Genomic DNA, 24,455 nt, shown 5'->3' on the forward strand with positions numbered 1-24,455 from the left:
TACCAAACAGAAAATAATTTGTGTAAATAACAAAATCAAGCAATTTCTATTTCCAAAATACATTTCTTTCAATATAAAACTTGAAATTTAAGAAAAACTGCAGGTGTGTGTCTGGTGAATATTTGGTTTAAACAAGCTTGTTCTTCATTCTGTGGAGTTATTCATAAAGTGTCCAGAAATTTTACTCAATACTAGCAATACCTCACAATAAATGTAACTGAGTAAATGTGACTAGTTACTAGTCAATTCTGTTCATAAAGCAGGATATGAGGAGCACACAAATTCATTTTTCTTTTTAATCCARCATTGTGGTGCATAAGGATCTAGTCAAATTCAAACCTGGTCAAATAAGCGACAGAGCAAAAGATAATCTGATGACAAGAAATTATTTAAAGAAAAGATTTTTGAACTGGAAATGGAGGAATTTTGTTTTTTTGTCACGTTCATATAATACCTTTATGCCCGTTTCTCATTTTTTCTACCAACATTAATGGCCAAAGATTTCATTCTTTCAGAGGAACACATGGCAGAGCTGCTTCTCTCTGCTGCAACATGAACCAAGAACGTATCTGACCAGAAGGGGGCACTATGACCACATAACATAATACACAACATTTGCAACACAAATAAAACTCCTAAACATGATCTATATTCAGAAACAGGATTTTTACTTACCACCCAGATATTGGACCTGGCCTGCAGCTCTGCGTTGACCCGGTAGCCACCAAAGTCCGAGTCCACCTCTAAACCGGCAGACTTGGCGAGGTCAACGTTGGGCTCCAGGCCGACGGCTGCGACAATGTGATCCGTTCTTACCTGAAAGGCAAAATTCAACATAATTAGTGCTTGATGATTCCATCTGGTGCATTGGATCAAGTTAAATTTGGTTGAAATGTGAACCTACCACTCTTCCATCCTTGAGTTTGATTTCTAGTTTATCATCTTTGAAGGACACAGATTTCACCACTGCTTCCCTGATGACCTTTACACCCTCTAACCGGACGCACAAGGAGAAAAACAATGAGAAAATCAAGAAAAATCCTATCGATATCGCCCATGTCAATCAAGTTGTACCTTTCTTGACTTTTTCTGTTGTCCAGTTGCTCAGATACTCAGGCAGCACCTTGCCCATGTTGCCCTTCTCTGGGAACATCTGAATCACCTCTAATCCGGTCTCCGTCGCTGAAAAACAGGAAGAAGATGATTGACACACAAGCAAAACGGTTTCTTCTATTACCTAGAACTATCAGCTTGATTCATCTTGAAACTTTCAAAGCTTGTCAAGAAGCCTTACATCTCCTGCCAAGCGCGCAGGCCAGCTCGCTGCCCAAGAATCCGCCTCCTATGATGGTGATTGACTGAGTGTTTCTTGAAACTTTGTCCAGGGATTTAAAGTCGTCAATCTGCAAGTTAAACATTTAAACTTAAGACGTTTTAGGATCATAATAAGACTGAAAAACTCAACATACTTCAAAGTAACAATCCATCTGTATTTGCTTGAAGTTTAAAGGAGTATTTGAAAGAACACAGAGATTTGCAAAAGTTGACATTTTGACGCTACGTTATTTTTACTATTAAAATACATATGTATTTTTGGGCTGCAACTATCAGTTACTGTAATCAATCATTCTAAAAATGAATTACATTTAAATATTGGCACATTCTGCAGATTGTTCATTTAACCACTTAAGCTTTTTCTATACAGTATAATAAATACATTAAAAATAAGCAAATAATTCAATTACTTTTTTGTAAAAGAAAATAAAAATTGTATTGCCTAAAACGCCATAACAAAGCAACCCTTTACCGTACACTCAGTCATTTGTAGCAGAACATGCATCTGCAGTTAAAAATACTGTCTACAATTCTGTTGATTTATTTTAATAACTGGAGACCAAAAGGTATTCAATAGAAAATTTTTATTTTTTACAGAATTTGAACCAAGTAATATATTTATAATAATATTTAGAACCACATTGGATGGAAATCTGTGCTCCATTCTACTTTTGAGGAATTTAGCGTCTAATAAATCTGACGCCACCTAGTGGTGAAACTCTGACCTTGCGGAAAACAGTTGTCCTCTTGATCACTTCCTCTCCAGCTCTTTCGATTACCTGAAGATTCCTTGGGACCCCACCTGAAGAAAAAAAAAATTAGGTTMTTTCACATTTGTATTAACTATGGTCAGTAACATCACAGCTAGACTGCTTACCTGTTGCAATTAGGCACTTGTCATATGAAATCTCCATGTCATCGTCAAGCTTGACTTTGTTTCCTCTGACATCCATATGAACCACCTAAAATAAATCACATTTGGTGTTTCAATATAAAGCATACTAAACTAGATCACTGTTGTGTTTATCTATCAACTAAATCTATAAACTAACCTTCCTGCCAGTGAGGACAGCCACTCCTCCATTTTCCGCACCGCTCAGCTCTTCCGCATCAACGTAAAACGAAGGCGGCTGGAAGTAGATGCTGTCAAATAAACACAGCAGTGTTGAAAATGTATAGCTTTTAAATATAAAAAGAAATGCTGATACAATAAATGTCAATAGCCCTTTAAAAACTGGCAAACACCTGGAAGGAATCATCCACCTTGGTCCAGATTTCAGACATTTCAGCTGATTGGCAAGGAAATGATTTGATTTACAATCAGAGGACATCAAGGCCAGGCAGTAGCTGAAGCATCCAGTCAGTCAGTCAAAACAACAAATGAAGGTCACTAGGTATAAAGGAGGCTTGCAGGGAGGGAGATAAAAGCCAAACCAATGAGGCCCCATTTTCAAGATCATTGTCGTCTTAATAATAACGTACTTGGTGCTGCAAATATTTAATGATAATCTGTCTGAGGCAGCTCAATAGCAAACTAAATATATAATTTGTTTTCAAACTAATTGGTTAAACTGGTGTTTAAAGCATTTGAGGGTATTCTTGCCGGTTGTCTAATAAATCCGACAAGCTGGAAACAAATTAAACCAAATGAAACCAAATTAAACCAGATAGATAAACACAACAGTGGTCTAGTTTAGCAATGTATGCAGTCTAATGTATGTAGACTGCATACATTAACTGCATACATTAATGTATGCAGTTAATGTTGCATACATTAACTTGTATGCAACATTAACTTGCATACAAGTTAATGTTGAACTTGTATGCAAGTTAATGTTGAACTTGCATACAAGTTCAACATTAACTTGGTGAACTTGCATTTACAAAAAAAGAAAAGAAAAGAAAAGAAAAGAAAAGAAAAGAAAAGAAAAGAAAAGAAAAGAAAAGAAAAGAAACATGATGTGGCAGCTGTGGTCTTGAATAGTTTTGCACGTAGGGAAAAAAGCATAGCCTCCATCAAACAGGTTCTGGTAATATTTATGAATCTGCTGACCTTCCCTCAGTGTTGTGACCGACAGTCCAGCTACTGTCTGCAACATAACACCTGACTTGTGACGCCCTCTGCTGCTCATTTATGAATCGGAAACCGAAAACTACAGAAAGCCATTTCTGATCTGCAGTGAGAGCTTAAATAGGTGCTTTACTGTATTCATTTAAGTTTGTGAACATATAAAACGTTCATCCGAAACCCTTTGACTAGCGTAGATGCTGGAGCCATACAATATGAGGACAGGTACAGTTGTTGAAAACTGTCATATAATTTGTGACCACATTTTATTTACTCTTCTTCTTATTTGTTACTCCCCCACRGCCCCCCCATTTTCTGAGCTTACAAATTTGTCAGCTGAAATCCACATCAACTTTATACATGGATGTCAGCCCAACTCTCAAATATATTACTTGCAGGCAGGGTCGTAAAGGCATGTGACCCAAAATATAAAGCTCACCAAAAAACAGATTTTTAAATATTTTCCACATCCAGCTAATAAACCGACTGGATGCTCTAGTGTAGTTTGTAGTGACAGTTTTTGACTCGCTAAATGAAAGTTAGAAGTTAAATTCAGAGCAAAGTAAACAAAATACAAGTTTGAAAATGAAAAGATGGAGAAATTTGACAAATATTCAAAAGCAGTTTAGAGAGCGTTTTTAATTAACTCAAGGTTTCATGGGAAGACTGGGAACCCACCTTCTTTCCTTCCCGTTCCACTGTTTGAAACGCAGAGTTTCTGTGACACTGGGGTCGTCAGAGAACCACAGCTCCTTAGAAAGAGGCGGCCTCATGTACGGAAGGTCTGGCTCATCAGTTACAATCAGTACCTGAAGCAACAACAAAAATATATTATAATTCAGGAAAAATAGCCTCTAAAAACATAGAATGAATATTTTCTATGTACGTCAGATGAGAAGAAGCCTGACTGACCTTGGCACCAGGGTCTCTGGCTCGAATAGATCGGGCAGCTGCGAAAGACGCCGTACCTCCACCAATCAGGAGGTAGGGGGCGTGTGAGGGCAACGAAGGTTTGGAGTCTGCAGCTGGTCAGAAAGAGAGAAGAAAGAAAATAATCAGTTCATGGTCTCATTAAGCTAACAACCTCCTAGTGATGGAATAAAACTTTGAAAAACTTTATACATTTACAAGAGACGAAAAAGAAAAAAAAGAGCAAGAATAAGAATGATTAAGATGCTTGAACCTTTTCAAATAGCAAAAAAAAAAAAAATTGTTATTCTAGGTTCGACTCTTCATGGAGCTTGGATGGTTCTGCTTTGGATGGTTTCGTTACTACAACCCGATCTTAAACCAAGATTTTTGGATGTAGATCTTAACTTTTATTCACAGTTTTGTAGCCAGTTCTGAAAACTACAATAACCAGTCCTTTAGTCCCCTTCCATCACACTAAATGACCCGTAGCAATCACACTGTGTGAGCTTTCATGACATACAGCTGGGGGGTTTGGGGAACCGAAGGGGCRTGGCCTACAACTCGCAGCACTCGGCTGAGCAACATGTGGAAGTATGTGTCCGGAATTTCTATCCGAATACAGTAAACAGAACAGAAAAATAGAAAAGAATATAGAGCGCCATCCTCAAATTGTTATTTTCCATCATCAATTGCAAAATCAAAAGGACATTTTATACTTTGTAAGCACAGAACTGGACAACCTTCATCGCGCCCTAGCCAACTGCAGCATGTCATATTGAAACCACGCTCCTTTCGGTTTTCTGGATAATGTTCATCGGTCACTACACAAGAAATTTTGCTTTTCTTCTCAGTCTTACCCTCCTCAACTCCAGCATCAGTGAGTGGAGCTGCTGCCTCTTCTGCTGAGGCTTCTGCCAGTGGYTCATCTACTGTGAAAGCAATACATGAAATCGGCTGAAAATTTTAGCTACTCAGAAGCAATGGAGAAGGGACGACCCATGCTTTACAGTAGAAGCATTCAACAACTGGGAGATGTAGCGTAAAATTAAAAAATAAGTTAAAACACCAAATTAGGCCATCATAGTTATTTTCTATGAGGGCAGATTAAGCCTCACAAATGTACTAGCCAATAAAACAAAAAGTATTGAAACAGAGTAGAGAGACGAAAAACCAGAAGTGGCACTGGTGAGTTGGTTTCCAAAGGCTGCAGTGAAACTGTAAACAATGTTACATAAAAACGCACAYGCCGCCAAAAATATTGTCACGGTTCATGCAGGAATTTCTAAGAATCTGATTACAATCAGGCGACGACAACATAACAGAAACCTTCCAGGATTCAAATATGGCATGCTAATGGTTGCATGGCAAAGCTACGGTTTGGACAGGAGGCATAACAAAACACGTATGTGTTTGGATAGAGTAAAAAGCAGGCAGCTGACCTGGAGGTGGTTCTGCAGTTTCACTGGGGGCCACTGCTTCAGCATCAGGTGCAGCGGCAGCTTCAAGTATTGTCTCAAGGGGGGCTGAGCAACAAACAAACACTTATAAACACCGTAGACTGAGAGTATGGAGAGAATAGTAAAATACACGATGTCTCCTGAAAATATTCACGACTAGTAGACTTAAATATATAACCATTACTGAAAATACAGTTTCCCTGATAAAAATCTGGTGTACATAGCAGTAAAGAGGAAGCTAAACTAAGTACTGCAGAGTCAGCTGTTTTTACACCAAATCAGTCCAAACTATGAATAAACTGTCCAATCAAAACAAAGTTTTGGCAATAGCTATGGACATCACTGTCTCAAAGTACTCACCCTCCATCACGGTGACTTCAGCAGCGAAAACGCAAACAGTCAAAAGTAGGCATTTTTAAATACAGATACAATCCTAGACATTTCCYTCTAAAGGAAACTAAAACGACTGAGCTCACCTGGAGGTTCTGTTTGGATCTGTGAGGCTGATTTCTGTTTTCTGGAGGAAATTTCTGTCATCCGCTCCACATGTCTTTTCTGGTCTCCCTTTAGAGTAATGACAGCCTGGGGGCAAAAACAAACAAAAAAAATCTAAATAATAATATTTCAACTTGCATACAAACTAAAATTAACTGTGTCGCACTGAAATGCATTGTACAGGTTCAGGAATATATTGGGAATATTCCTACTCACGTATGTTATGCCACTGACAAAGGCTGCTCCAACCAGGAGGGCGTATTTTAGGTTGTCACCGCCTCCACCCACTGGCCCTGTGGACATGTGCGCCACAGGCACACACAGTGGCGTTCTGGCATTATTCCACCCTGAAAAAGATAATTGGAAAAACTTCATCTACACAACTGATCTCAAATCGTCACCTTCCTAAAATAATGGCCAAAGTCCTTTTTTTGCCAAAGGTTTTGGGAGAAACACCATCATGTGAGGAGTCAATTGGACTTTAGACAGCTGTGAACAAACATTGGCTTGAGTTAAACTTTTAAAATGGACTTCTTATGGCTTTCTTCTAACGACGATTTTATCCGACTGCACAAATTGTTGAAAAGTGGAAATAATCTCCCACTTAGAAGATCTCTGTAGCTCCTCCAGAGTTACCGTTGACTAATGCTTTCTTATACGTCTTAAAATTCATGAGTGTGGGGAAAAATCTTATAAACCAAATAATTCAACAGCTTGTTGCTTACCGATAACTTTATCCTTCTGTGCTACTGCTCACATAATGAGTTGYATGTTATTTATGATTTATGGCTGTCAGCTCCTTTTCAGGAGTTCTTATAGTGATTTCCCCCAAACCATTTTACACTAAGCCACATTCACCCAACAGCTGTACAAAAAAGGCACACATTCATATACTGACTGATCACAAGGCAACTTGGGGTTGAGTTCAGCTTTAGCACTTAAAGGAGCTTTCCTCTACTCCTTYGCAGCCGCCACTCTGTTGTAGATTTACTGTTGCTGCTGTAAATCTTGCTGAGCYGTGCAACCKTCAGCTGAGAGACAGTTGTTTTTTTTCTTTATTACAGTAAATTAATTGCTTTGATGTTCAAGCATTACCTTAACTAACCTGGACAAGGTCTAGATTCCCATGACAAACTGGAATTTCTATGTTTATTTATAATTGTTTAATTCCAACCTGAATTTAGTCTGAATGTCTTTATGTTTCACAGCAGAATGTCATCTGTCACAGTTTGTAATGGTAAAAATATATTCTACAGCAACAAGCATCTCCTTTTCTATTCAGTTTCTCACAGTGCTAATTCACAACAAATGTTAAATCAGGACACTTTACAAGTCAATCAGATCCCATAGTTAAAATTAATGTCAGCTGTTGCATATTTTTAATCTAGTGGTTCCTTTAACAGGCCTCGTTTTATCATGACTTMATTTGGAAACTATGCATATGAAAAATATCCAAACATGGATGTGTTCAAATAAAATGTACCATTACCCTCCACTTTGCAAAGATGAATATCGTCTCGATATTTCTTAAAATGGAGCGAAAGCAAAAACCTCTGTGCATGGAAAATTAGGCTAATTAAAAATAGCCCACACTTCTGATGGACTATTCTCTGCGAGAACAGTCTTGCATGCTGCTGAAGGTCAGGTTGGTGCCTGTGCTTATCCTTTCACAGTCTCATAATGGGCGGGTGGTGAGAATATAATCCTCTAGATAAGAGTCAGTGCATGTGATTATGGCAACAATCAGCTGGGTGGTCTCAGAAAATGGTGCAACACCTGTCAGAGAAACACTGCAGACACATCAAACCCATGGTCATTGATAGGCTGCACGCGGCCCCCCAATAAATACTCTATATTTATCTATGACCAACTATATTAATCATTACTAATGCATCTGAAAAGGCAGCGTCAACATTGCTGATTAGCTAGTTAGCTTCGTAGAGAACATAAAGGTCGGGCTAGGTAAAAGCACAAACTTAGCAAGCCTGCACACAGAGCGGTTTAATAATGAATCAAAGCATACATGTATTACAAGTTCATTCATATCTGGATAAAGGCCAGCTAACCGGAAGACAACAAGGGTAACCATTAAGTTCACCTACCTGCTCTCCTCACGTTCTGTCGGCATACAGTAGACGAGGCTCTGGCCAGAGGTGCAAGCTTCTTCCATACAGCCCTACATGTCAGCATGGTGGCTCGGCTCAGCTGCGACAGCTCTCAGTTACACTACCGACAGRTCGGACAGAAAGCTAGTTACAATTAATGAAGTCCGACAGACGACTAGCAGCCGCACACAGTGCACGCCAAGGCCAGAGACAGGTCATACGTTTCAAAGGAGTGCTGGGTAATTGCAGAGACTGTTTACAGAGGAAGATTAGCCAATGCTAACGCAAGCTAAACAAGATAACAGACTGTACAGAAAGATGGCATTGCAGTTTAAAATAAAAAAAACAATGACACATTTCCAAGACTTATAAACCTATAGGCTATTGCCGTAATATTTTAGATATAAAATAATGCAACACATTTACTTCTACACTTTAAACGTACATTTATTGAATGTAAAATTCAGGTCCGTTATTTCACCTGACATCTGCTGCGAGTTCCCTCTTTCAAGGCTCTTTGGTCAGGTTAACTTCTTCTTGATTTTGAGAAAAAAAAATTGTTTCAAGACGCTGCTGCCCCCTACAGCCCACAACGAAAAGCCAGAATCAATTTTATTCAATAAGCCTGCAACTTCGGTTCGACTTTACTCTCAAAGAAGACATTTTAAATATAAATAACAATAGTTGGTAAATATATGTTTTGTAAATATGTACATATACACTGTTTTTATAGTTATATGTACAAAGAGGAAGAGAAGGTTATCTTTCTCATGATATGTTCACAGAACATTGCAGACCAAAACCCCCACAAATAGACATGCAAATAAGAGAGTAAACAATTATTTATACATGTGATGACTTTAGTAAAATTGCAAATAGATTACATTAAAGAATAAGTTCAACTGTGCTGCCTGTACCATGTCCTGGAGGGAGTGAAGATCAGCAGATCTGCTGATCATCCTCCATAATGGCTATTATACAGATTTTTCTGTGCACTTTCATCGCTGTGTGACTTTGGTTCTTTCATAAAACAGGACAGGTCCAAACTGCAAAAAAAAAAGAAAAGAAAAGAAAAATTACACCATCAACCTTGAATGTGGGAATTCTTTAGCAGGGTCAGCAAAGCTGGTCAGAAGGAAAGTCTCAAAGAAAGCAAAGTATTCACTCAGTAACGTTAAAATATGGAATTCGGAGAGGCAAATCTATTATTATTTGTGTTGCATWGTTTCTGTCTTTCTTGATTTACATAGAAGGCTTGATATCATAATTATCAGAATAATTATATGCTCAGTAGTCCTGCAGTTAAGTGTAGAACATGTATTTCATTATTTATCACACAGTATAACACCAAATGTCCCCCCCAAAAAAGCAAAAAAATAAAACAAAATGAAAAACAAGTGCTGGTTAGAAAAAAAACAACTTCAGGCTAATTTTAACATGAATATCAATACACTTACATACCAGATATTTCAACCTGCTGCAAGTTTTCCCAAAGTGCTTTTAAACATATGTAGTTCTAAGCCAGACAAGCAGTTATTGGTCAACAAGCCACACATGGTGAAGATAAGAGCAAAAGATGGCAGCCATAATGAATGTTGCAACTCCAGCTGAGAGGAAGCTAAAGAAACAACTCAAGCTGATGTTGATGCGAGACACATGGTGGCTTTCGAAGAAGGGGAATAAAGTCCAAGCTATAGATCAGTGGAAAAGGCGGCAAGTGTCTTAATTTGAAGACGTAACTTAACCCAAATGAAGAATTTGAATATTTCTGGGGAAGCAGCAGAGGATTTCATGGCAGTCGTGGTGATAAACTGATGTGGAGGTGAGCATTGCTACGGCTCTAAAGGCAGACAGCCAGGAGAATTACGGTAAGTGGAACCWAGATGTAGGATAGAAGAAGGTAAGCAGTCCGGGTCGGTTTGATGAAAGAAGTCCAAGTAGTTTGAAGCTCTGATGACTTCACTTGAGCATACTCACAGTGAGATCCAGTTCAAGTCTAGGCCACAAGAAGATATGAGGTAAGTAATGTGAATAAAAACGGGAAATACATTCCACAGGAAACAGGAGAAAATATATAGGGACAAAAAAGAACCGGCAAAAAACACAAATCAAGGCTTTAGGAACAACAATCATTTCCGATGTTAACCTACATCTTGACGGATCTTTCTCCAAAACCTAAGACAAACTTGTATAAAAAGGAGGATATTTTCATAATACCTCCTGCTGTAAACATCTACGGAATAATGGGAGTCAGAACACTCCCATTATTAATCAGTAGACTGATTGATTCATCCGCCTTCACAGAAGCAAATATGTGACACATGAAATGGAGGATAGTTCATCATACAGTAGACTCACTCTGACATTAACAGTATTTATAGTGAACTTGTCTGACGGTGGCAAAAATGAGCAAGCTTGTAAAATAATTTGCCCTACTTTACTGGATCCTAACAGACATRATAAGTGGAGAGGCTGCCTCCAGCATGAGATTTTAYATTACATAGAAAGAAAAAAAAAWTTGAAAATGCAAAAGGCTRCAGGATTCATGTAAACCATTTCCAAAGGACCTCAAACAGGTGCTGGCGTATTGATTTTGCAACCTCTCTTATCACTYCTTTGCATAAGAACGCRACACGTTAGTTTTGAAAATATGGCGATTTGTTCAAGCAGGGGTTAGAGCACTGGCAGAAAATGAGTTAAAGCAACAAAGCAGCTGTAAGACCACAACCATGAACCTGGTTTTCTGTGAGACATGTTTGAAACTTGCACTCGCTTTCCTGTTAATATGTAAGTATTAATATGAGAAGCAGGTTAGAGCATTTAGTGTGGCAGTGACTAGCTTAGAGACCATACTGGAAGTGTGAATAAGGGATATTTTTACAGTGCTTTGCAAAAAGCATTCACACACCTTGCATTTTTCCACATTAGTCATTGTATTTTAATGGAATATGATGTGTTAGATTAACTTAAAGTGACGCATCATTTTTTTTTTTTTTTTACAAATAAGAAAACAAAACGTATCCCCCATGGCACGATGCTGCCACCCCCATGTTTCTCTATGGAGGACAGGGTGTCCAGGCTAATGAGCATTGTAAGTTGTCGTTTTAACATTTTTCCCGTCGGAGGTGTAAACTTCTGATCTAGGAGAAGAAAATCGTCCCCAGAGCATGATGCTGCCACCACCTGTTTCACTGTAGAATGGGTGTAATCAGGGTGATGTTACGTTTTTTTCCAGAACATGCAGCATTTTGCATGTAGGCCAGAAAGTTCAGTTTTGGTCTGACTTGACCAGATGTTTGCCGTGTCCTCTAATTGAATTGCAAATAGCCACTCTTCTGTAATTTAAATATTCTTTAGATACRCACATACACCGCTATAATCGTATTTTATTTGTCAAAAATTTAAAAAAGAAAAAAGKMATCTAAATTAGGCTCTATTTGGGTTGGTTGCAATGTGAGAAAATGTGATAAAGTTCAGGGAGTGTGAATCCTTCTGCAAGGCACTGTTTTGAAATACGACGTAGCATCCCAACATAACACACAGTYCTTAAATCTATCAAACCTTTTTCATCTGCAGGATATTTCTCACCATCAACACCCTCTCAGCCATCCACCAACACCCTCCCCCCTCTCCTCTTTAACTGCGTCTCTCTCTCTCTCTCTCTCTCGGTCAGTATGATCAGTTTCTTTACTTCCTCCTTTTTGGAGTGGCTGAGCTGAATACCAGAACACAGGATATGCTTCGCATTGCTCTCAGTTTCACAGCAGCAGCAGCAGCAGCAGCAGAGGAGGCGGTGGATCAGCCGTGAGAACGACACACTCTGCAGTCAAGATGAGTGCCGGGGATGTGGTGTGCACCGGCTGGCTCATTAAATCCCCCCCGGAGAGGAAGCTGAAGAGATTTGTAAGTACAGACTCTTGTCTTTGTCCTCTGTTGGGACGTGGAAGGGAAGRGGAGGCTGCGCCGTTTCACCTTGCGTCTGTGTGCTGGTCTAGGTCCCACGCACTCATACACACGCCGACTTGGACATGCTTATTGTAATTCCAGTCTTCCTCATTTCAGCATCTGCCACCTCACTGATCCACCCACACTGTTTGTAGCAACAGAAGTGTAAATGCTCATGGAAGCAACTCCTGTGGAGTTAAGAGCGTACCTGCATGTATGTGCTCTGTGGAACAGCATACAGCCTTCATTGTTTTGTGGTTGTTGGGATCATGTGATGATGTTGGGCTGCTGTGTGTGTGTGTGTGTGTGTGCGTGTGTGTGTGTTTGTGTGTATGTGTGTGTGTGTGTGTGTGTGTGTGTCTGTGTTTTTGTGGGATGACTATGTGTATTGTGAAACATGGGAAGTAATGTCAGCAGCACCCAGACACCGAAGCGACAAGCAGAAATAGTCCCGCTTTATGATGGCTGTTTTTGCACTTCCTCTGCATGAGTGGTGGAGGCGGAGGGCCCTTCTGACAACGGCGGTTCAAGGAAAGCCTAGGTGGAGTTGCGTGTGTGTGTGCGTGTGTTTATGTGCTGATGGGGGCAAGGGGCTCGTGCTGGAAATAGAAACTCATGCAAATCTTGCTGATTATGTTTCGTTTAGTTCGACAGACAGCCATGCTGTTTTCCTCATTCAAATGTCAACTACTGGCACAGTGCAGTATGGAAATTTCAATTATCTTGCTCAAAATAATCRTTGTGCTCCCTGCTGCATAACTGTTTATGCAAAATGAGGCGGCGTTTGTGCACAAGACTTTACTCTTTGCTCAATTTCACCTGAAGAAACAAAATAAGGAATGGGGTCTATTTTTCCCTGCATTTGTCACTTGGCAATCAGGAACTTTGGGGGTTTCATGTCATAGACCAAAACATATAATATAGTGTCAAGAAAATGATACATGATACAAATAAAAATCTGAAAAGTGTGGAGTATTTAGCCCTCATTCAATGCAATTACACCTGCATGTTTCTCTGGAGTATGCAAGAGATTATAATTCTTACCCATGTTTTTTCACAAAATAAGTTAAGTTTGGTTTAAGTTAAGTTCTGGACTTTGACAAGGCCGTTCTAACACATATAAATATGCTCCGATTTACCGGTAATCCTGCGAGAAGTTGAACCTCCATCACAGTCAAAAACCTTCAGCAGCCTCAAGTTTTCTTCCAGAATTGCCCTGGAATTTAGTACCAGCTATTTTCCAATCAACTCTAACCAGCATTATTAGACTCTGCTAAAGCAAAGCCTCTCAATAGAGCTATGGTGTCATGATGCTGTGCAGCAATAGGTCAAAAAGTTCAACTTTGGCCCCGTCTAACTGGAGCACATTCTCTCATATGTTCGCCTGTGTTGTTGTAAACTGGAACTCCTTTCTTTAATTAACACTTGTTTATCTCTTTCTTCCAAAATGGCAAGATTTACAGCAGATAACTTTTGACACATTCTCCTACCTGAGCCGTGAAGCTCTGCAGCTTCTCCAGAGTTACCACGGGCCCTTAGGCTGCTTTTCCGAATAGCTCGACTAGCTTGTTTTCTATGTTTAGATAGATGACTATTTCCCTCTTATTTTCTCAAGCAACGTTGTAACGTAAATATAGTTCAAATTTCTTCGCAAAATTTTGACTTTTTTTCTGCTATGTGATTTCTAAAGACAATTGCTGCAGTGAAATGTAGGGGGACTGAATCCTAATGCAGCCACACTCTTTAGAAATGTCTAACATTTATTTCTCAAATGCAACTTCCCTGTTAAATGTTTCTTTATGTTGAGACTATTGCACGAGAGTTTGATGTTGCTCTTTGACAAAAAGCAAAAGAGTTCAAGGATGCTTTGGAAAGGGACTGTTATTGTGCACTAAGATGCAAAATGCTGCATTGTTTATACCTGTCGGGTTGCGAACAGGACAGATTTAACCTGCCTCAAAGAGTGAGTCATTTCTGCAAATGTATAAATGACCCAGTTAAGAATGAGTCAGTTTGTGGCAAGACGTTAGAAACTGACCAAAGTTTACTTTGGTCACATGATGGCAGAAATGCTAACTTCATCCAAAAAGGATGGACCAAAGACGCATGGAAAAACTTTGTAAGCAAGCATGTTTACACCTCAAAACTTTTGTTTTATTTTGCCTTGTATTCTTTTCACATGTTTCAAATATGTCAACAGATATCTTCTCTATTTCTCTGTAAATATATATAGACTGCCTTTGCAGCTGATATATGGAGACCTCGATACAAAAAAAAAAGAACCTTGTTTTCACCCGGGCTCAGAACTTTGCATATGGTGAACACCCACTGGATCAAACTGCCATCTGTAGTTATGGTTTCCTCTTAAAGCCGGCAGTGTTATTGGCACCAAATGTGCTGCGGGTCGACCCATTTCCTGGTGTGAGCACATGAATTCATGACCGACTTGTGCAGAAGACAAAAACAAAATACATATTCTATGGGATAACATCACTTCCCCACAACAATGCCTTCAAAAACCATGAAACAAAAAAAATAAATAAAATAAAACACCTGAGAAATTGTGTTAAGCTTGCCTAATATGATTTATTAACAGTTTTCTTCTATTTAATTATTTAAATTGTTCTACATTGTAATGTGAAATCGTTACTTCTTGGCTGAAATAGGTAAAATAGCTTCAGAGGTTTCATAAATATAAACTTTCAGTAAAGTGTGAACTCAGTTTTCAGTGTAAAACAAGAGATGTATAAATACCCCTTTCGTTGTGTTTCTGCTAAATACAGTCAACTTCCTCTTCTCAGCACTTCTGGGAAACTGGAGCTGAGGTTCCGTTTGCTGACCAAAACAAAAGCAAAAAAAAAAAAAAAGAATAAAACTGCAAAGTTAGCTGTTGGGAGCAGAGGTTATGATCAGATTCTCTGATCCTCAACAAGAACAAAACAGCAACGATGACCCGAGGAAAAGAAAGACGCTGCAGCCACTGCAGAAACAAACTCCGAGAATGACATGAGGAAAAATGTTGTGTACGGCCTTCTAAGGGTTACAATGACTCCAAYTGATGAATTATGAAAAATAATCTAATAACTGATATGGTTAATAAATCATATTTAACTTATCAAACAAGATTAGCGAGGTAAATAAAACTTTGTCGACTTATGCTACTGTTTTGTTTTTTTTGGCTCTTCCATGTAACTACTGACATTTCTGCTTTCAAGTCAATTCTTGACTAGTTAAGCTTTATCATGATGAAGGACTGGTTGTGGTATCTTAATTAAATAAACAATTTTGAGGCATTTTCAAAAGAATTCCTTAGCAGGTTTGCAAGRCAGGATTCAATACTTGTGGATAAATTCCTTAATGTTTCAATTTTCATACTTGCTTTGAGGTCTGACCCGCAGACTCCAGTTTTGAGCAATTCAAAATTTGCGTTTGCTTTTTCTAAGGACTAATGGTTGAATGTTCTTTGACGGATAGAAGAGCTTTGACTAAACAGAAAAGGAAGGAAAGGCAAAGGCTGTGCCCATCAGTGCATGAAAGCGGTTGTCTCAAACATGTATTAGAGGTTTAAAAACTCAAATTAAGTATATCATAGTGCATGCTGTTGGTTGATGCATTTATAGCCTGAACATGGTAGGAATTCCTAGTTTTGATGCATTTAAAGAATAGGGGGGAAAATCTCATTTGACCAGAGATAATCTGTTTTTGGTGATTAGCTCTGTTTGGTGCAATCACCAATCAGAGCCCAATGAGGTAAAAATGGTTGCTTGCTACAGAATAAACACTGGACGTATACATGAAAATGTGTGCAAATGGAAGAGTTTCTAAGCTTCTAAAACTGTTTCTAAAACTAAAAATCAAGAAGTCACGTAGATACAATGAAAAGACGTTGTTTACATTACACCTGCAAATTAACTCTAAAATGATATAGTAAATCCATCCCTCTTCTTACACCCTTGTCCCTCAGTGGGGTTGGGACAGTTGCTGGTGCCCATCTCCAGCTAACGTTCCGGGCGAGAGGTGGGGTCACCCTGGACAGGTCACCAGTCTGTCGCAGGGCAACACAGAGACACACAGGACAAACAATCATGCACACACACACACACACACACTCATACCTAGGGGCAATTTGGAGAGGCCAATTAACCTGACAGTCATGTTTTTGGACTGTGGGAGGAAACCGGAGTACCAGGAGAAAACCCACGCACGCACAGGGAGAACATGCAAACTCCATGCAGAAAGACCCCAGGCCGGGAATCGAAGCCAGAACCTTCTTGCTGCAAGGCAACAGCTCTACCAACTGCGCCACTGTGCAGCCCATATAGTAAATCAACTAATAAAAAAATCGAAGTATAACATTTCCTTTCCCTTCTACCTGCAGGCGTGGCGGAAGCGCTGGTTCGTGCTCCGGTCGGGGAGAATGTGTGGCAACCCGGATGTGCTGGAATACTACCAGAGCAAGAACTCCAAGAAGCCGATCCGAACCATCGACCTGAAGGAATGTGAGGTGGAGATGCTCAACAACCAGCTGCGGATAAAGCGGGACTTTCACGGGAAGCACCTCTTCGTGGTGAAAACGTCTTCCCGCGTTTTTTACCTGGTGGCCAACACGGAGGAGGARATGAACGGCTGGATCAGCAACATCAGTCAGATTTGTCGTTTCGGGAACCTGGAGGAGGCAGGTAGATACAGAAATCTATTTATTTAGTTTTTTKTTTTTTTTWAACTATTACGGTAAAATATATTTTACCGTAAAATAATATTACGGTAAAATATCAATTTTACGTAAATTTCTAGCCACCACAGCTGCCGATATTTTACSKWAAWTWRRRRMSKTTTTTTTTGTTGTTGTTGTTGTTTTTTTACAGTGTAGTTTTTGTTTAAGTTCTGCTTTAAAATAAGAGTTACCTCAGAAATATACCTGTCTCGTTGAAAAACACACGTCCTGTCATGGGAACAACTACAAAATAAGTGGCGTCACTGTTCCCACTCAGGAAGTGGCAAACTTAGAGGTAAACATTATGAGGTCAGAGCTGTTTGTCTTGTTCCTTTTTCAGCTTTTGGCGAAAACACAAAGTCTGAGTAAGATTTCCGACAATAAGTTGCAGAGTAGGGCTGCACAGTGGAGCAGTTGGTAGAGCTGTTGCCTTGCAGCAAGAAGGTTCTGGGTTCGATTCCCGGCCTGGGGTCTTTCTGCATGGAGTTTGCATGTTCTCCCTGTGTATGCGTGGGTTTTCTCCGGGTACTCCGGTTTCCTCCCACAGTCCAAAAACATGACTGTCAGGTTAATTGGCCTCTCCAAATTGCCCCTAGGTATGAGTGTGTGTGTGCATGGTTGTGTGTCCTGTGTGTCTCTGTGTTGCCCTGCGACAGACTGGCGACCTGTCCAGGGTGTACCCCGCCTCTCGCCCGAAACGTTGGCTGGAGATGGGCACCAGCACTCCTCCCGACCCCACTGAGGGAAAAAGGGTGCAAGAAAATGGATGGATGGATGGAAGTTGCAGAGTACTGGTTATAAGTAAAAAGTACTTAGCAACATTATCCCTACCATGTAACCTCTAAGTATGTCACGTTAAAACTACTAACTAGAATGAGTTTTACTTGGGTGTTTAAGTGACAGCACTAAGTAGCACAGGCATTGTTAAGTCGGCAGAAAAAGACAGATGGTCTCAAAGGAAGTTTTTTGCATAAAAKATCTGAAAAGTGTGACGTGCTCCTGCATTGTTCAGCAACAGTGTAGACACACCACTTACTGAGAAGGTAATCTCTATCCAGCTTTCTCCTGTTTGATAACAAACCCTCAGCCAGTGCACGTCCTGATGTCACTAGCACCACGTTGTCTACCATTCTTCCTTACAAAATTGGTTAAGCTCAGTAAGATTGGAAGCATTAAATACTCAGTCAGACTCAATTGGGATTTTTATCCAGTTTGGCCAAGATTTAGCTCCATCTATCAATTTTTAATMATTTTTCCTGGTGACAAAATTCATCCTCACAGCATCAGCATGACGCTGCCATCACGTTCTGTCCCTGTTATGTACTCAAATGGGACAGTGCACGTTGATGTACGTTTGACTAAACATACATGTAAATGTACCCAATTGCAGCTGAAGGAGAATTGGCCAAAWATAATAATAACTTAGTAAAATACTTTTTAAAAACTTAACAACATAAAGAAAATAATACAAACATGGGGATGGATAATACCAGAGTTACCATGAGCCTCTGGATTGGTTCTCTGATTATTTTTCCCGTCTTAATTAACTCTATGACATGTCTTAATATAACACTGCTTTGGTCTTCATGGTGCTGATCATGCATAGGTGTATCTACTTACTAATTGGGTATTTTTTCAATTGCTCTGTATTTCATTTTAGGGTATCAGACTAAAGTGGGCCAAATCCAAAAGCACAACTAATGTTTCTAATTTTTCTTGTTGAAAAACCTGCAAGCCACGAGTCTTTTTCCCACTTCACAATTATGCGCAAGTCTGTTCTTGGCCTCTTCTCTAAAATTACAGTCAAGTACAGTAAAGCTTGTGACTGTAATGTGAAAAAGTTCAAAGGTTATAAATACTTTTTGAAAGCACTGCTTCTGAACCACAGCTTTAAGTGAGAAACTCTGAGGCACAGAGGTGCGGCGACCTTCGATAGCTTATCGGGTAAAGCACCAACTTTAACGTTTATACAACCCCATACACACACTCCTCTGCTAAGTTTTGCCACTTCACAATCTAAAAACAGGGATTACTCAGTTGCTACGCCTCTGCACCAACTTTATTTTTAATAAAATTCTGCTCGACAWTTWAAAAAAAAATGCTGGGACAGACAAACAAACTGCACTCATTAGCTCTTTTTGAAATAGACAAAACTCCATAACATCCAGGWGACGTTTGTGCTCTGTTTCTTGATCGTCATGATGCCAGGTCAAAAATAAGTTGATCGTTGTTTTTAAAAAGCTCATAAAAATCTCATTACTCCATATCAGGGCCAATGCTATTTGCAGTTTGCATCTTCTTGATGCCCAAATAGCCGGAAATGTTACTTTTAACTGTTAATAATCTCCTTGAATATGGACAAAACTGAAATTMTTCTTGTAGGCCCTKATCATCTAAAAAGCCTCACTTAACCTCTTTTGAATAAGCATGTTAAAACCGAGCTGTCATTTTGGATTGTAATATATCACAATCTGCATTTTATTGATTGTTTTTAAAGCTTTAAACGTCCTGGCTTCTTCCCGTGTTGCTGAGAAGCTTCTAGAATATCTCCCTGACAGACCTTAAACATCTTCTCGTTATAGCAGCTCTTGGCTCTTTGAGCTCATATCAGTTTCTACACTGTCTAGCTTTAAAAGAAAACTCAAAACATGCTTATTCTCTCAAGCTTTTACTTCGGTTTATGTATTCGGCTTCATAAAATGTTATCCTCCTGGTCATTAGCCTATTTTTACATCTTTCATTTCCTGATTTAATGGGATCTTCTTTCTCGGTGCTGTTTTAAATCTCTATGTTCTTACTTGTACTTTGGTTGAATTGGTGTTTTTAGCACTTCATTGGTTGTTTTTATTTCTATTCTTACATGTCCTTCCAAGCACATTGAGTCTACGACCGTCATATGAAATGTGCTCTATGAATAAATTTGATTTGGCTGTCGTCTTTTTAAGCRTAATCAAAATGTGACCCTCCGCTTAGATTTTTTTAATATAATTTTTCTTTTAAATAGAAAAAAAAGTCTGTTTTTCACTGTCCATCATACAGTTTATCATTTAATAAAAGCTATCTTACAAAGATTAAAGCTTCAAARCAAAACATATTTATTGACATAACCTTTCTTACTGTGCTACATTGACATTTTGTGGTCACAAAATCATTTTTCTGACTAGGGCACCAAACATTTAGACTAACACTGATGATMAATTTAAAGGCACTTCATAGAGGAAATGATGTGAAGCCTCAAATTGGTTGCAGTCCAGAATGTTTTCACACTTCGAGCTTGCACCAAAAGATCACGCCTTTTCTGGTCTGCAAAACCAGCTGATTAATTTCTACGTATCTAAGCTCTCAAACACGCTCCACAATCACACTTTTATCAAGCCATGGTTACCACCACCAGAGGCATCTCACGCCTCCCCACAGCAGCGAAAAAAATCCAGACGAGTAAACTTTGTTCTATTTAGAACTCCTAACACATCGATACGTGAAATATTTCCAGACAATTCTGCCCGTGACCCATACTGTATGCATGGTTTACTTGCTTGGCGACAAATTGCGTCTTAACATTCTGTCGCCACACCGACTCATGTGCATGTAAGGATGTTTCCAGCAGTTAAAAACGTTTTGACATGCTGCTTGTGGTGCAGCATGTTGTCTCTGCTTTATCAGAGGAGATAACAGCAGAACCGCTGGGGGGCCATTACAAGCTAATCAACCGCCTTTTTTTTTTTTTTGAGTCATTTCCAGGCAGCTAAGTTCAACTGYATTTCTCTTCCATCAGTATCTGCAAAAACTCTTTGAAGAAGCCTGTATAACATGAGTAACAACGGTTAATTTCTCTATAGGGATASTAAAGTATTTTGAATTGAATTAAAAGAACCTTCAACCTATCTACACTTTGACAAACTATAGTGTATTTGATTTGGGCTGAACGATACGGCTCACAAATATATTACGATGTAGGCGGTTTGTATCGGTCGATACCGATAATTATTAGCTTTTGTTTTAAGTATCTGAAATACTGCTGAAATGTTGGGATGACCTTGCCTACTTTATCTACAGTTTTCATTCCACGGCGTTGTTTTTTATTTTAAGCAGCTACAAGTATGAGACACKGTGGCAAAACGTGAAACTGCTGCTGCGCAAGTCGCTCAACAAGTTGTTGCTAGGTAACAACTTGTTAGCGAGYGATGCCACTCCTCTGCCAAGATCTCCCAGAATRCTGTGCAGTTCTGGATCGGAGTTCAGTGAAATGATTGAATATTCCATCGGACGTATTGCCTATTGATATGTCTATCATGATATAAATGATTAAYTCGTTGTCCAGCCTTAATTTGATTGGAATTTAACGTGATGGTAATTGTAATAATGACAGAGACAGCAGATGAAAATTCCCAACCATTTTCCTTTTAACTGGAGCCAGTTGTCCTACCTCGGCTAAAGAAAGCCTCCCTGCTTCATTATGCTGCCACCACTATGTTTCATCAAGGAATGTTGATGAGATTTTCCCAGACGAGCTGTGGATCTGGCTTCTCTTGCTAATGCTCTCCTTGCCCTGCCCTGTCAGTTCAGGTGAATGACCAAATCTTGCTAGGTTTGCAGTTGTGCTATACTCTTACCAGTTTCTGTTGATGGGGCAACCAGTGATCTGTGGGATGCTCAATTGATAAAACAGCATTCCAACGTTTCAAGCTTGGAATGTTGTTTTCTCAACTGATTCTACTTTAAACATTTAGACCATCAGAGAAGTATTTAAACCAAGATAAGATCATCTATCAGTCAAATTAAATGAAATATTAGCCATTTGTTCGTACTGTATTTAATTTAAGTGCGTAAGATTAACTGGTGCTGAATCTTCTGCTGTATGCTATGTTTTTCATAAGAAAAGATTTCACAAGGTGCTGTATGTCAGTAATGATGTCATCAATTCACTAAAAAGTACAATAAGCAGTTCAGATACAGCTTAGCTGTTTCGTAAAAAAAAAAAAAAAATGCTCAGCGAAGACGTTCTGAAAAACCTCAGGATGTCTGTTGGAACGCTGACATTTGCTTGGACGAGATAGAGCGAGGTCACTGTGTTGATGCAACTGCTGAAAAAAAATCTCCTTTTGCAATCTTTTCCGAGTAATTGAAATGTTTTTCTGTTTTTTTCTCTCTTGTTTAACGTGACCACAAGACAACGTAAACCTGTGAGAGTAACAAGTAGTTTCCTGAGAACAAACCTTTTGTGGTTTTTTTTCTTTTTGTTGTTGTCGTAACACACGGTTCTGCAGGGACGGCCTTGACTCGAAGGCCTCGACTCAAATGGAATGAAAGAAATTTCTGAACGATAGCCAAACTGAGCAAGAAGAGACAGAGTATCCAAATAAAAAAAGAGGGAAGAGAGACATGTGTTTCGGACCTTTGCCGTCCCTTTGAACACGTCCCCCTCTCTCTCCTTTAAATTTGCCTGCTTCATTTCTGTGACTTCCATTTTTAGCTGCATGCAAACTCAGTTCTTTGTGTTTGTTTCTCCTTTGGTTTGAATCAGAGAGCACAGATGATGGATCTTCTCTTACCCCCACCTCCATTCAGCCATCAGTGGACAGTGATCGAGTGTCTCTAGCGAGCCAACCAGACACCAGCTATCCACGAGATTATCTCCTCCTCTCACAGTGTGAAACAAGGAGCATAACCACTAGGTATGTGAAATCAGGAGAARGTTTTACACCACTGGTTGGTGTGTAACAAGTGTTTTCGTCTCTTTTTTTCGTTTGTTTTACATCTGTAGACAAGACAGCTTCACAAACTCTGACATCTCTCTAGAGCAGAGGTTGTCAGACGATGCAGCCAAGGACGTGCACGGCGAGTCTTCCCTGTCCTCCATTTCTCACATGAGCCGCAGCCCGTCTCTGTACTCCAACGGGAGGATGTGCAGCGCTCCCTTCAGCGCTCCGTGCAGCTTCCCAGTGTTGCCGTCTGCCTCCTCCTCGCCGCTCCATCGCTGTTCCCCAAACGTCTTCCAGTTCGACAAACCTTTCTCTCCCACCGTGTTCGATGCAGCCGGCGACACCCAAACGCCACCCCCGCTTCCGCCCAAGCCGACTCACCTGTCAGAGCTGCTGAGTAACGGAGGAGCTCACAAGCCAAAAACGTTCAGTCCGCAGCACTTCCCCGCCAGCGTGCCGGTATTTTCCAGAAGAACCTCRTTGTCTGGATTGGATCATTTCACGATGGGTACGGATTTTATTTCACTGTATGTGTGCAGCCTGAAATAAAAACATAGCTGCAGCTAGCGGCGGTTTTTGAATGAACGGTCCTGTTGGCAGAGTCCATTCTTCTGCCACATTTGTTCCCTAATGAAGCAATTTGTCACGAGGGAAAAAATATTACCCTTTTATTAGGTAACTTATCCCAAAATGTACATGAAATAATATGAATCTGATGTAAAGTGATACAGCATAAGGTGGTCCTAGTGCCAAGATAGCACTAGATGCTTATGGACCAAACCTTAAGCTATGAATCAGATTCCAAATTTGACGCCATGATATTTTCTTACACTGGAGCACACATTATAGCATAGTGCTATATATATATAATTTCCATTAGAACACTTGTTTTGCAGTGCAGCTAATCGAAATCATTATTTTTGCCTCACRGCGCCCCMATAGGTCATGCCACCTGGAGCAGAAAGCCATAAAACCTTCCACTTGCTAAAATGTTCTTTTTTACAGTTACATTTTGCTTTAGAATCTGATGACGTTTTTCTTATCTCATATTTTCAGGCAACGCTGACAGCAGATTAATGAGGAACAGAAGACAGAGTGTTAATTTGGTAAGAAGATGTTGKGTTGTTATTGGGAGCATGATGAAAACATWTGCACATAAAACTACGAGCTTCAGCTATTTGGAATTTTGCTTAGTTAATTTAATCACAACAGTGTTGAAACAGCAGGAAACGACTAACTAAACCTTGTCTAAATGGAATAAAATCTACCACCAATCACATTTAAAGTTTATGCATTACAACAGTACAACAGACCTCTTTGTTTGTAAATGAAAACAAATCCTAAAACTTCTTAGAGTTCAGTATCATCAAGTCAAACTGAAGTAGAACAATATTTAGTCTGTGCTYTTCACAATCACAAAGRAYTGCTTGGTATTTTATTCCATTTAAACTATGCAACAACAGACTTTCCCTAGCCTTGTTGTTCTTAGTGCAGACATCTGATATAGATTTTAATGGTTGAAATACTTAAGGTCACAGAGAGTGGGMGGAAAATAATGCTGTATAATRAGAACTAGCGTGGGGAAAATATGCAACAAATATTACCTTTACAATATTGTTTAATATTGCAATGGGATATTTTTCCACAACTGCGCTGACCTTTACTCAAGGAAGAAGAATGCTTGGCAGAATGTAGTTTAGCATATTACTAAAAAAAAAAAAA

The 24,455-nt window shown here is 39.5% G+C and overlaps 2 protein-coding genes across 2 annotated transcripts in view; one reads left to right on the forward strand and one right to left on the reverse strand.

Annotated features, from left to right (window-relative positions):
• Window positions 1-503: 503 nt before the first annotated feature.
• LOC103475853 (apoptosis-inducing factor 1, mitochondrial-like) lies at window positions 504-8,610 on the reverse strand. Its single transcript, XM_008427778.2, has 16 exons — window positions 8,370-8,610; window positions 6,484-6,614; window positions 6,249-6,354; window positions 6,133-6,147; window positions 5,755-5,838; window positions 5,173-5,241; window positions 4,316-4,428; window positions 4,082-4,212; window positions 2,388-2,478; window positions 2,213-2,297; window positions 2,061-2,137; window positions 1,295-1,403; window positions 1,075-1,182; window positions 905-993; window positions 676-816; window positions 504-569 (listed from the first exon to the last, which is right to left on the reverse strand). The coding sequence occupies exons 1-16, from the start codon at window positions 8,455-8,457 to the stop codon at window positions 504-506; spliced, it is 1,503 nt and encodes a 500-aa protein (XP_008426000.2). The 5' UTR covers window positions 8,458-8,610.
• Window positions 8,611-11,988: 3,378 nt separating this feature from the next.
• Window positions 11,989-24,455, forward strand: part of gab3 (GRB2 associated binding protein 3) — a 19,524-nt gene continuing 7,057 nt past the window's right edge. The window contains exons 1-5 of the mRNA XM_008427505.2: window positions 11,989-12,275; window positions 16,696-16,996; window positions 22,556-22,706; window positions 22,796-23,241; window positions 23,790-23,839. Coding sequence (XP_008425727.1) covers window positions 12,204-12,275; window positions 16,696-16,996; window positions 22,556-22,706; window positions 22,796-23,241; window positions 23,790-23,839 — 1,020 coding nt within the window. The 5' untranslated portion in view covers window positions 11,989-12,203. The remainder of the gene's footprint in view (window positions 12,276-16,695; window positions 16,997-22,555; window positions 22,707-22,795; window positions 23,242-23,789; window positions 23,840-24,455) is intronic.

Source organism: Poecilia reticulata, linkage group LG14 (genome assembly GCF_000633615.1).
Source record: "Poecilia reticulata strain Guanapo linkage group LG14, Guppy_female_1.0+MT, whole genome shotgun sequence".
Lineage (NCBI taxonomy): Eukaryota > Metazoa > Chordata > Actinopteri > Cyprinodontiformes > Poeciliidae > Poecilia > Poecilia reticulata.